Here is a 13,153-nt window from a genome sequence, read left to right as displayed (position 1 = left end):
GGTGTAACAGGCCGGCAGTCACAGCTGCACTCAACTTGTGTATTGGGGTGCATTCCAATACTCTAATAATGATACCAAAAGGTACTCAAGTGCTAAACAACCTGGTAATGTGTATGTGTAATGACGTTAATACCACATTCCTCCCCTCTTAAGATTTCAATATTACATCTTCACAGATAAACCCTTTTTTAACGATATCGAACATCAAATCAAATTTTATTTGTCACATACACATGGTTAGCAGATGTTAATGCGAGTGTAGCGAAATGCTTGTGCTTCTAGTTCCGACAATGCAGTGATAACCAACAAGTAATCTAACTAACAATTACAAAACTACTGTCTTATACACAGTGTAAGGGGATAAGGAATATGTACATAAGGATATATGAATGAGTGATGGTACAGAGCAGCATACAGTAGATGGTATCGAGTACAGTATATACATATGAGATGAGTATGTAGACAAAGTGGCATAGTTAAAGTGGCTAGTGATACATGTATTACATAAGGATGCAGTCGATGATGTAGAGTACAGTATATACATATGCATATGAGATTAATAATGTAGGGTAAGTAACATTATATAAGGTAGCATTGTTTAAAGTGGCTAGTGATATATTTACATCATTTCCCATCAATTCCCATTATTAAAGTGGCTGGAGTTGGGTCAGTGTCAATGACAGTGTGTTGGCAGCAGCCACTCAATGTTAGTGGTGGCTGTTTAACAGTCTGATGGCCTTGAGATAGAAGCTGTTTTTCAGTCTCTCGGTCCCAGCTTTGATGCACCTGTACTGACCTCGCCTTCTGGATGAACAGGCAGTGGTTCGGGTGGTTGATGTCCTTGATGATCTTTATGGCCTTCCTGTAACATCGGGTGATGTAGGTGTCCTGGAGGGCAGGTAGTTTGCCCCCGGTGATGCGTTGTGCAGACCTCACTACCCTCTGGTGAGCCTTACGGTTGAGGGCGGAGCAGTTGCCGTACCAGGCGGTGATACAGCCCGCCAGGATGCTCTCGATTGTGCATCTGTAGAAGTTTGAGTGCTTTTGGTGACAAGCCGAATTTCTTCAGCCTCCTGAGGTTGAAGAGGCGCTGCTGCGCCTTCTTCACGACGCTGTCAGTGTGAGTGGACCAATTCAGTTTGTCTGTGATGTGTATGCCGAGGAACTTAAAACTTGCTACCCTCTCCACTACTGTTCCATCGATGTGGATAGGGGGGTGTTCCCTCTGCTGTTTCCTGAAGTCCACAATCATTTCCTTAGTTTTGTTGACGTTGAGTGTGAGGTTATTTTCCTGACACCACACTCCGAGGGCCCTCACCTCCTCCCTGTAGGCCGTCTCGTCGTTGTTGGTAATCAAGCCTACCACTGTTGTGTCGTCCGCAAACTTGATGATTGAGTTGGAGGCGTGCGTGGCCACTCAGTCGTGGGTGAACAGGGAGTACAGGAGAGGGCTCAGAACGCACCCTTGTGGGGCCCCCGTGTTGAGGATCAGCGGGGAGGAGATGTTGTTGCCTACCCTCACCACCTGGGGGTGGCCCGTCAGGAAGTCCAGTACCCAGTTGCACAGGGCGGGGTCGAGACCCAGGGTCTCGAGCTTGATGACGAGCTTGGAGGGTACTATGGTGTTGAATGCCGAGCTGTAGTCGATGAACAGCATTCTCACATGGGTATTCCTCTTGTCCAGGTGGGTTAGGGCAGTGTGCAGTGTGGTTGAGATTGCATTGTCTGTGGACCTATTTGGGCGGTAAGCAAATTGGAGTGGGTCTAGGGTGTCAGGTAGGGTGGAGGTGATATGGTCATTGACTAGTCTCTCAAAGCACTTCATGATGACGGAAGTGAGTGCTACGGGGCGGTAGTCGTTTAGCTCAGTTACCTTAGCTTTCTTGGGAACAGGAACAATGGTGGCCCTCTTGAAGCATGTGGGAACAGCAGACTGGTATAGGGATTGATTGAATATGTCCGTAAACACACCGGCCAGCTGGTCTGCGCATGCTCTGAGGGCGCGGCTGGGGATGCCGTCTGGGCCTGCAGCCTTGCGAGGGTTAACACGTTTAAATGTCTTACTCACCTCGGCTGCAGTGAAGGAGAGACCGCATGTTTTCGTTGCAGGCCGTGTCAGTGGCACTGTATTGTCCTCAAAGCGGGCAAAAGTTATTTAGTCTGCCTGGGAGCAAGACATCCTGGTCCGTGACTGGGCTGGGTTTCTTCTTGTAGTCCGTGATTGACTGTAGACCCTGCCACATGCCTCTTGTGTCTGAGCCATTGAATTGAGATTCCACTTTGTCTCTGTACTGACGCTTAGCTTGTTTAATAGCCTTGCGGAGGGAATAGCTGCATTGTTTATATTCGGACATGTTACCAGACACCTTGCCCTGATTAAAAGCAGTGGTTCGGGCTTTCAGTTTCACGCGAATGCTGCCATCAATCCACGGTTTCTGCTTTGGGAATGTTTTTATCGTTGCTATGGGAACGACATCTTCGACGCACGTTCTAATGAACTCGCACACCGAATCAGCGTATTCGTCAATATTTCCATCTGACGCAATACGAAACATGTCCCAGTCCACGTGATGGAAGCAGTCTTGGAGTGTAGAGTCAGCTTGGTCTGACCAGCGTTGGACAGACCTCAGCGTGGGAGCCTCTTGTTTTAGCCTCTGCCTGTAGGCAGGGATCAGCAAAATGGAGTCGTAGTCAGCTTTTCCGAAAGGGGGGCGGGGCAGGGCCTTATATGCGTCGCGGAAGTTAGAGTAACAATGATCCAAGGTTTTACCACCCCTGGTTGCGCAATCGATATGCTGATAAAATTTAGGGAGTCTTGTTTTCAGATTAGCTTTGTTAAAATCCCCAGCTACAATGAATGCAGCCTCCGGATAAATGGTTTCCAGTTTGCAAAGAGTTAAATAGAGTTCGTTCAGAGCCATCGATGTGTCTGCTTGGGGGGGGATATATACGGCTGTGATTATAATCGAAGAGAATTCTCTTGGAAGATAATGCGGTCTACATTCTAAATCGGGTGAACAGAAGGATTTGAGTTCCTGTATGTTTCCTTCATCACACCATGTCCCGTTAGTCATGAGGCATACGCCCCCGCCACTCTTCTTACCAGAGAGATGTTTGTTTCTGTCGGAGCGATGCGTGGAGAAACCCGTTGGCTGCACCGCATCGGATAGCATCTTCCCAGTAAGCCATGTTTCCGTGAAGCAGAGAACGTTGCAGTCTCTGATGTCCCTCTGGAATGCTACCCTTGCTCGGATTTCGTCAACCTTGTTGTCAAGAGACTGGACATTGGCAAGAAGAATGCTGGGGAGTGGTGCGCGATGTGCCCTTTTTCGGAGTCTGACCAGAACACCGCCTCGTTTCCCTCTTTTTTGGAGTCGTTTCCTTGGGTCGCTGCATGCGATCCATTCCGTTGTCCTGTTTGTAAGGCAGAACACAGGATCCGCGGCGCTGTGATTTTGTCGCCTGTCAATCTGGAGATGTCACTTTATTGTAACAATCCTATTATACATAGCACAGTCCGAATCTGGAAGCAAATTAAAGTCCACTTTGAGCTTAGACCAATGTCATTCATGCTCCCTGTCGCCAGGAATCCCTCCTTTGCCCCTTCTAACCTTGATAACACCTTTGAGCGATGGGGAGAGCTGGGGATGTACCATAGGGGATTTATACATAGAAGGGACCTTTGCTTCCTTTGAGTTGCTTAGGGAAACTTATAATCTTCCCAGAAGTAATTTTTTCAGATACCTAAAAATTAGAGACTACGTTAGAAAACACCTCCCAACATTTGGGAATGCTAAACCTTCCATGTTTGACGGATGCATAAAAATATGCCCCACCTCAGATAAACTGATATCGTGTCTATATGATGCTTTTCAATCTGTTAGCACACCTTCTACAGATGCCATCAAGGCAAAATGGGAGGAAGAACTAGGGACTGACATTTCTGTGGCAGACTGGGAAGAGAGCTTGGAGTATATCCACACATGCTCCATTAATTCCAGACATCGTCTCATACAATTCAAGGTATTACACAGATTACACTATTCCAAAACTAAACTGCATAGGATATTTCCTAATTCCATCCCCTACATGTGATAAATGTCAGGCTGCGCAGGGTACACTACTCCACTGCTTTGCCCTATGCTCTAGCTTGCATGGTTATTGGTGTGGAATTTTTGGGATCCTCTCTGAAGTTTTGGAGACTTCAATAGATCCAGACCTGCTTCTGATAATCCTGGGAGTATCTGAGTCCCTAAACGGATTAACCAACCCCCAAAAATAACTAATCTCGTACGGACGGTCTCATTTCGGCAAAAAAACTCATCTTGTTGTTTTGGAAAAGGAGGGAAGCGCCCTCTACCAAATTACTTAGAAAGAATTAGATATATTCTGAACAATAAATTATCAACATTTGATCAAATCTGGCAGCCTTTCCTCTCCTACTTGGACGAGTCGGCGCTGTGAATTTGTACTTATTAACGCACTCTCAATTGTAATATTTTAATCTACCTTTGGGCAGCATGTGCTGGCCCTGCCACCCGAGCAGTTGGGGGGGGGGGGGGGATAAGTGGGGGATAGGGGGGACATCTTCCCTCTTTCTTTCTACGTGTCCTTGTTTTGTATTATTTGTTTTGCACCCAGGGTCTTGTTGTTCCTGAATGCTCTTTTATGTTTAGATAAGAATTGTATACCTGTCTTGTATACCTATACACCATTCTTGTGTGTGTTTAATAAAAAGTATTTGAAAAAAAACAAAAAAACAATTCAATACTTTTTTTTTCTTATTCAGAGTTCAAAGTCCTTAAAGCAGGTTAGAAGCTTTGCGTGCCTCTGTGCACAACGTATACTAGGGGTAGTATTCATTCTCAACGGTGGAAAAGCCACCAGCTGTTTCTTAGCCGGGCTATGAATCCAGGAATCCCTTGTCCCATGACTGAAATTTCAGATAAGGGCAAGGTCCCACTCTCCAAAATGTCAGCCCTTGGTATGTTTGTCATGGTTATTTTTCTGTCTTGTTTGCGTTCAACTTTACTTTTCAGGTCTGGATAGACTAGGTCCAGTGTGAAGCGTTGTGGAATGAGATGTTATTCTGTAGCTGACAGAACACGTGACACTTTTGTTGCTATGCTCCCTTCTGCACTTTTTAAAACATTTTTTTAGTGTCCTACTGCGCATTCCACCAGTACATTTGAAGACTGATGATATGGAGCTAATGTCACAGGCACAATATTGTTGCTCACCACCATCTCCGGTATCCCTTGGTTAGTAAAGCTCTGTCGTAGGCCAAATATAGTAGTCGTGAATGAAGCAGAACTAACCGGATACACATACATCCATTTTTAATGTGCATCAATGATTATCAGGAATATTTTCCCCATGAATGGCCCTGTGTAATCTATGTGCAATCTTCTCCAAGGTTTCTCTGGAAACTCCCAAGGGTGAAGTGGAGCTGGTGCCTTTGTGTTTCTGACATGTTACATGTCTTGACTAGATTGGCTATCACCTGATCTAGTTTTGACCACCACAAGTAACTCCTAGCCAACGCTTTCATACGTGTGACTCTGCTGCTCTAGGATAGCCTGGCTTTGGAAAAATAACTTGTGCTCTCCACAAAATACAACCATCCTGTACACTCAACTCTGTTTTCCTGACACTGTTTGCTGTGAATTCAGTCCCTTCTATTTGTTGTGGCCATTCCCTTACTACATAATCTTTAACTCTAGACAGTACTGTATCTTTACTTGACCAGGACATCTCACTTGCTCTACAGTCACGAGTGCTGTGTGTACGAAAATCAGCACTGTCCTCTTGAGCTGTTATGGTGGGCGTGTAAGACTGTTCAAGGCATCTGCATTCCCATGGTACTTTCCTAATAAAGCTCAAAAGCAATCACTTTTGCATGTAAAAACACAGAATCCTACTCATTATTCCAAATACTCCTATGTCATGGGACTTGAATGAAGCAACCCGGTTCCAAAACGAATGCAATCAACTGGTGCAAAACACACCTACACAAGTGCGCGGGAGAGATTAATTGAACAACCCTCACTGTAGCTAAAGCTAACCCTTTTCCTAACCTTAGTCTCCTAACCTGCCACGTAAACAAAACATCTGTGTCCAGAAACCATCAGTTTCATAACACCGGAACTGACCAATTGCAGTTTCCTGATATCGGGGAACACCCACATCAAGAGCCACCCTGAGTTGCGGTCTGCAATTACACCATAATCTTTAAAATGCCGCCTCTCCTGTGAAGTAGTAATATCCCTATTCCACCCCCGTGTGGCGTCACATAGGCCTATAGGTTAAGTCCCAATAACACCTTATTCCCTATATAGTGCACTACTTTTGACGAGCCCTATGGACCCTAGTCAAAAGTAGTTAGGGTGCCATTTGGGATACAACCGTATTCTCTACTCATATTTGATAGAAACTGACCTATCCTCCCCATAGCCATTACTGTATGTTGTCCTGATCACATTACTCATTTTCTCAGATAGAGTTCAGTGTGTCAAATCGGAGGGCCTGTTGTCCGGTCCTCTGGCAGTCTCTATGGGGGTGCCACAGGGTTCAATTCTCGGGCTGACTCTTTTCTCTGTATATATCAATAATGTTGCTCTTGCTGCGGGTGATTCTCTGATCCACTTCGACTCAGATGACACTATTCTGTATACTTCTGGCCCTTCTTTGGACACTGTGTTGACAAATCTCCAGACAAGCTTCAATGCCATACAACACTCCTTCCGTGGCCTCCAACTGCTCTTAAATGCAAGTAAAACTAAATGCATGCTCTTCAACCGATCGCTGCCCGTACCTGCCCGCCCGTCCAGCATCACTACTCTGGACGGTTCGGACTAAAAATATGTGGACAACTACAAATACCTAGGTGTTTGGTTAGACTGGAAACTCTTCTTCCGGACTCACATTAAACATCTCCAATCTAAAATGTAAATCTAGAATTGGCTTCCTATTTTGTAACAAAGCATCCTTCACTCATGCTGCCAAACATACCCTCGTAAAACTGACTATTCTACCGCTCCTTGACTTCGGCGATGTCACTTACAAAATAGCCTCCAACACTCTTATTCAGCAAATTGGATGTTGTCTATCACAGTGCCATTCGTTTTGTCACCAAAGCCCCATATACTACCCACCACTGCGGCCTGTATTACTTTCGTTGGCTGGCCCTCGCTTTATATTCTTCGCCAAACCCACTGGCTCCAGGTCATCTATAAAAGTCTTTGCTCGGTAAAGCCTAACCATCTCAGCTCACTGGTCACCATAGCAGCACCCACCCGTAGCATGCGCTCCAGCAGGTATATTTCACTGGTCACCCCCACAGCCAACACTTCCTTTGGCCGTCTTTCCTTCCAGGTCTCTGTTGCCAATGACTGGAACGAATTACAAAAATCACTGAAGCTGGAGACTCATATCTCCCTCACTAATTTTAAGCATCAACTATCAGAGCAGCTTACAGATCATTGCACCTGTACATAGCCCATCTGTAAATAGCCCACCCAAATACCTCATCGCCCATATATTTTTTGCTTCTTTGCACCCCAGTATTTCTACTTGCACATCTATCACTCCAGTGTTTAATTGCTAAATTGTAATTATTTCACCACTACGGCCTATTTATTTCCTTACCTCGCAAATCTTACTTCATTTGCACACTGTATAATGACTACTTTTTTATTCCATGTGTAACTCTGGTGTTGTTTTGTGTCGCACTGCTTTGCTTTATCTTGGCCAGGTCGCAGTTGTAAATGAGAATTTGTCCTCAACTGGCCTACCTGGTTAAATAAATAAAGTACAGTAAGGCATTGTTGGCAGAGTAGATGGATGCAGTTCAATGCATCCATCTATTATTGTCTATCAACAATGACAAGCCACTGGGGTCTGAAAACTTGGATGGAAAATGACTGCGGATAATAGTGGACGTTATTGCCACTCCTTTTTGCTATATTTTCAATTTAAGCCTATTAGAGAGTGTGCGCCTGGAGGGAAGCAACAGTTATCCCCCTACCAAAGGATAGTAAAGCCCCATTTGCTGGCTCAAACAGCTGACCCAATCAGCCCGTTACCAACCCTTTGTAAACTTTTGGAAAAAATTGGTTGACCAGATAGTTAGATATTTCACAGTAAACAAATTGACAACAGACTTTCAGCATGCTTATAGGAATGACATTCAACAAGCACAGCACTTACACAAATTACTGATTGGCTGAGAGAAATTTATGATAAAAAGATTGGGGGCTGTGTTAGACTTTAAGGAGGCTTTTGACATTATTGATCATAATCTGCTGGAAAAACATGTTATGGCTTTACACACATCCTGCTATATTGTGGATAAAGTGTTACAGGTAACTGAACACAGAGGGTGTTCTTTAATGGAAGCCTCAACAAAATCCAGGTAGAATCAGGAATTCCCCAGGGCAGCTGGCTAGGCCCCTTACTTTACTAACGGCATGTGTAAAGCCAGTGTGTCTATGTATGAGGATGACTCAACACTATACACGTCAGCTACCACAGCAACTTAAATGACTGCAACACTTAAAGAGCTGCAGTTTCAGAATGGGTGGCAAGGAAAACATTTTTCCTAAATATTTCAAAAACTAAAAACATTGTATTTGGGACAAATTATACACTAAACCTCTACTAAATCTTGTAATGAATGTGGTAATTGAGTAAGTTGAGGAGAATAAACTGCTTGGAGTAACCCTAAATTGTAAACTGCCATGGACAAAGCATATTCATACAACAGTAGCTAGGATGGGGAGAAGTCTGTCTATAATAAAGCGCTGCATTCTTAACAGGTTCTACAGGCCTTAGTTTTGTCGCACCTGGACTACTGTTCGGTCATGTGGTCAGGTGCCACAGAGGGCCTTAGCAAAATTGCAATTGGCTCAGAACAAGGCAGCACAGCTGGCCCTTGGATGTATAACAAAGAGCTAACAAAAATATGCATGTCAATCCCTCCTGGCTCAAGGTGGAGGAGAGATTGACATCATCGCTACTATTCGTGAGAGGTGTTGACATGTAGAATACACTGGGCTGTTTGAACTACTGGCACACAGCTCGGACACCCATGCATACCCCACAAGATATGCCACCAGGTCTTTTCACAGTCCAAGTCCAGACTATGGGAGGCGCACAGTACTACATGAAACTATTCCACAGTAAAATTACATTTAAAAAAACTGATACATATATACTTTTTGGAACAGCAGGGCCTGTGAAGCAACAAACAGACACACACATACCTGAATAATATTCACCAGTACATTTCTTGGTAGTCCAAAATATATTGCTATCAGGTTGTAAATCACTGCTGGCCAGGTACATTGTTTGCTGCCTCCACCCATTCGGGATTCATCTTCAATTACTAAATATTTGGAACGAAAACGGACGACTGTAACTAAGGCTTAGAATGTTAATACAACCAAGCAAGCAATGATCACAAGTCAGTCGTAATGTGGTTAATAGGTTTGCGCACGTGTCAAACACATGGGCCCGCAGGCTAAATAGGACTCACAAGCAAGTATAAATGAGTCAACAATTTAGTCATTTACTTAATGAAATTACAGTTTGATGCACTCACATCAGTGAATTCAACTTCAATTGCGCTGCTTTCATGTGCCCCGTTTACAGCGCACAGTGGAGTGTACAGACACATGGCACAAGCTAGGCTACTAAAATGTTGCAGTCTGGCTTCGGTATTTAAAGCTTCATGGTTAACTGAAAAACAAAACCTGCAATAAATGATATATATCCACACATCACTTATGTTGAAAAATACAATAATTGTTTTCATGTGACATTTGACTTATATACATACTGTATAAGAAGTATGCTCCTATGTGACCAGTAGTATTCAAATGTCCCTTATGTCATATGTTACCTTAAATGCATTTGTGACACCAAGTATTCGGGAAGTGCTTCACGATAGCAACATAAGATAAAGAGCACATAACATAGTTAGGGGTTGGTGTCAGTAAATAAATAAATACAATTTTAAAACTTTGTATAAAGCTGTTCAGATTCAGTTTAAGAAATCCTTGACCAATAATGCCCTATTTGCAATGATACAAGCATTTCGCTACGACCACCAACATTTGAATGGCGCTGCCCATACCACAATGAGACGGATACAACGCTGCGATCTCTATACAACAACGGGACAGAGAATGAGGATCAACTTTTTTAATGATTGTCAAATTAACATATTTATAAATGGAGTATACTACAATACATTGAGTGCACCATGCTGTGTTAAAAAAAATACATTTTTGACGTTAAATACTTTTTCATTAGGGTCGCAGCGTATTCTGCATAGCAGCAAAGGCTGGACACATATTTCCCTCGTTTTAATAGGATGCAAATAGCATTTTAACATATGTAAGTGGGCATTATAAAAGGCCCATTGTTGTCAACGTGGGTTTGGCCAAAGCAGGCTACTTTTCCCCCATCGTTTATCAATACGATTTTGGCGGCAAACTATCTGTTCTTTTGTTAGGACTCTGGCTAGCATTAGATGTTGATGTGCATAGGCAACTGAGGGAGAGACCCTACCTTTTCATGGTTGTTTCATCAATAGGGCTGTAAAGTTCCCAAAATGTAAGAGGACTCCCTTAGTATTTACATGTTTGCAGAAATCCATTCGGGTGGCTTTTGGCAAATGTGTTCTAATTATCTAAAGGCAGGCACACTGTTGCTATGGCCTGTAGTCACACAGTTGTTTAAAGTGAATGATGGCAGGTCTGTCTGGCAAATGAATTATTTGCATATAGGCCTACTATAGCGCTGATTGGCTTTGGTGCACCGGTCTGCATAGACTATGGTCCTGGACAGGACAGCTAGCAGTTTTATTAAATTGTCCAAACAAGGCTGCTTTCCCACTATTGCTTTACAATTTTCACTTACTGTCATTCTATGAATTTTCCCAACAAATGTAATTCCTGGGGGTGTATACAAACAGATTTGGTTTTGCTAAAACATTTAACCTAGCAGGTGGGTGATATTCTGAAACTCAGCTCTACATAAAAGTTGTTATTAACTTGTGTTTTTTTCTCCTAGACATGTGAAGCCTCCCCATCACGTAGCAGATTCTGACGGGGAGGGAATTGAGTCGATCGACTGCTGGATTTATCATGAGTGCAACCAAGTTTCAAAAGGAAACCTACACAGCGTGACAAACATCTACATAGGGGTTCTGCAATATGGACAAGAGCACTGTGCAACTCACTGCTGTGGCTGATGAAACATTTCAAAAGACCTTAACCTCATCCACCAGCTCTCTCTGAACTATGTGGTAATAATTAAGGCCTAGGGAGAATGTTTTAAGTTTTATTGTATGATGTTGGGCAAATGTTTTCGAACACATCTCCTGGTGCCCCAGCTGCAACCATAATGCTACATTTTTAAGCTCTTTCCTGACTATTGAAAAGAAAGGATGACAGTGGGGAAAAGAGGTGGTGTCGTAGGGCAGATTTGAACCCATGTCGACGCCGCGGCATTTTTGTTTTCAATGTATGGATTTGCTGACGACTCCTGAGAATGTTCGTTCAAGTTTACAAATTTTTTCTAAGCTGTATTTCTTATTACTGTGGATTTTTTGTCAATATAAATGCTTTGCCATAATCTATAGCCCTATTCGGACAGGATAAGTTTTACTGGGAGCTCAGCTAATGTAATATGCACAAATCACCACATCCATAGTTTTTCCCATCCAAATCTGCCATTTAGTCATTTAAATTATCCCATTCAAGGTTTTGGCAAACGCCCAGGTCCTCTGATAATCCTCATCCTGTCATCTGTGTTGAGGGATATTAGAGTAACAGGTGCTGCACCAAGTTTGGGAAAGAACATGAACAAATTGATGCTTAAAAATATGCTTTGGATGTAACCTACAGCTGATTGAACTTTTGTCACATCAACTATCTTAGTGCCATACTTTTAAAAGATGAAGTGGAAAATATTGTGCCAATGAATTGATAAATGTTACAGATCATGGTTCTTATAGACTTTCTATACACTGAAAGCCATTAGGTCAATATTAGGCTATCCCGAGACGTGGAAGAGCCTCCAGGCTTCCATCATGAGGAAGGGAAAAAAAATAATTAGGGGCAGTTTGGAAAAACGGACAAGCTGGATATTAATTACATAGCCGACGTTCTATAGTAATACTAGTCCTGTGCGGATAGGGCTTATGAACCATTGTGTGATGTTTTCTGTATGAATTGAAGCTGATATGGATGGCATATAGTTCACTATTAAAGATGTGTTTTAAATCAGTAATGATCATTCACAAATGCTTGTTTGTTACACATACACTGCTCAAAAAAATAAAGGGAACACTTAAACAACAATGTGACTTCTGTGAAATTAAACTGTCCACTTAAGAGCAACACTGACAAATTTCACATGCTGTTGTGCAAATGGAATAGACAACAGGTGTAAATTCTAGGCAATTAGCAAGACACCCCCAATAAAGGAGTGGTTCTGCAGGTGGTGAACACAGACCACTTCAGTTCCTATGCTTCCTGGCTGATGTTTGTCACTTTTGAATGCTGGCAGTGCTTTCACTAGTGGTAGCATAAGACAGAGTCTACATCCCACACAAGTGGCTCAGGTAGTGCAGCTCATCCAGGATGGAACATCAATGCGAGCTGTGGCAAGAAGGTTTGCTGTGTGTGTCAACATAGTGTCCAGAGCATGGAGGCGCTACCAGGAGACAGGCCAGTACATCAGGAGACGTGGAGGAGGCTGTAGGAGGGCAACAACCCAGCAGCAGGACCGCTACCTCCTGCTTCTCCTTGCAAAAAGGAGGAGCACTGCCAGAGCCCTGCAAAATGACCACCATGAGGCCACAAATGTGCATGTGTCTGCTCAAACGGTCAGAAACAGACTCCATGAGGGTGGTATGAGGGCCCGACGTCCACAGGTGGGGGTTATGCTTATAGCCCGACACCGTGCAGGACGTTTGGCATTTGCCAGAGATCACCAAGATTGGCAAATTCGCCACTGGCGCCCTGTGCTCTTCACAGATGAAAGCAGGTTCACACTGAGCATATGTGACAGAGTCTGGAGACGCCATGGAGAACGTTCTGCTGCCTGCAACATCCTCCAGCATGAGCGGTTTGGCAGTGGGTCA

General features: G+C 43.6%; 1 protein-coding gene across 1 annotated transcript in view; it reads left to right on the top strand.

The window, feature by feature from the left end:
* The window catches only part of lat (linker for activation of T cells), a 34,941-nt gene extending 22,579 nt beyond the window's left edge, over positions 1-12,362 (top strand). Inside the window, exon 13 of the mRNA XM_046353262.1 lies at positions 11,077-12,362. Within this exon, the coding sequence (XP_046209218.1) occupies positions 11,077-11,084 (8 nt within the window). The 3' untranslated portion in view covers positions 11,085-12,362. The remainder of the gene's footprint in view (positions 1-11,076) is intronic.
* Positions 12,363-13,153: the final 791 nt, after the last annotated feature.

The sequence above is a fragment of the Oncorhynchus gorbuscha genome, linkage group LG06, assembly GCF_021184085.1.
Source record: "Oncorhynchus gorbuscha isolate QuinsamMale2020 ecotype Even-year linkage group LG06, OgorEven_v1.0, whole genome shotgun sequence".
NCBI classification, from domain to species: domain Eukaryota; kingdom Metazoa; phylum Chordata; class Actinopteri; order Salmoniformes; family Salmonidae; genus Oncorhynchus; species Oncorhynchus gorbuscha.
Note: the sequence above shows the minus strand (reverse complement) of the source record. Positions and strands in the feature narration are given on the sequence as shown.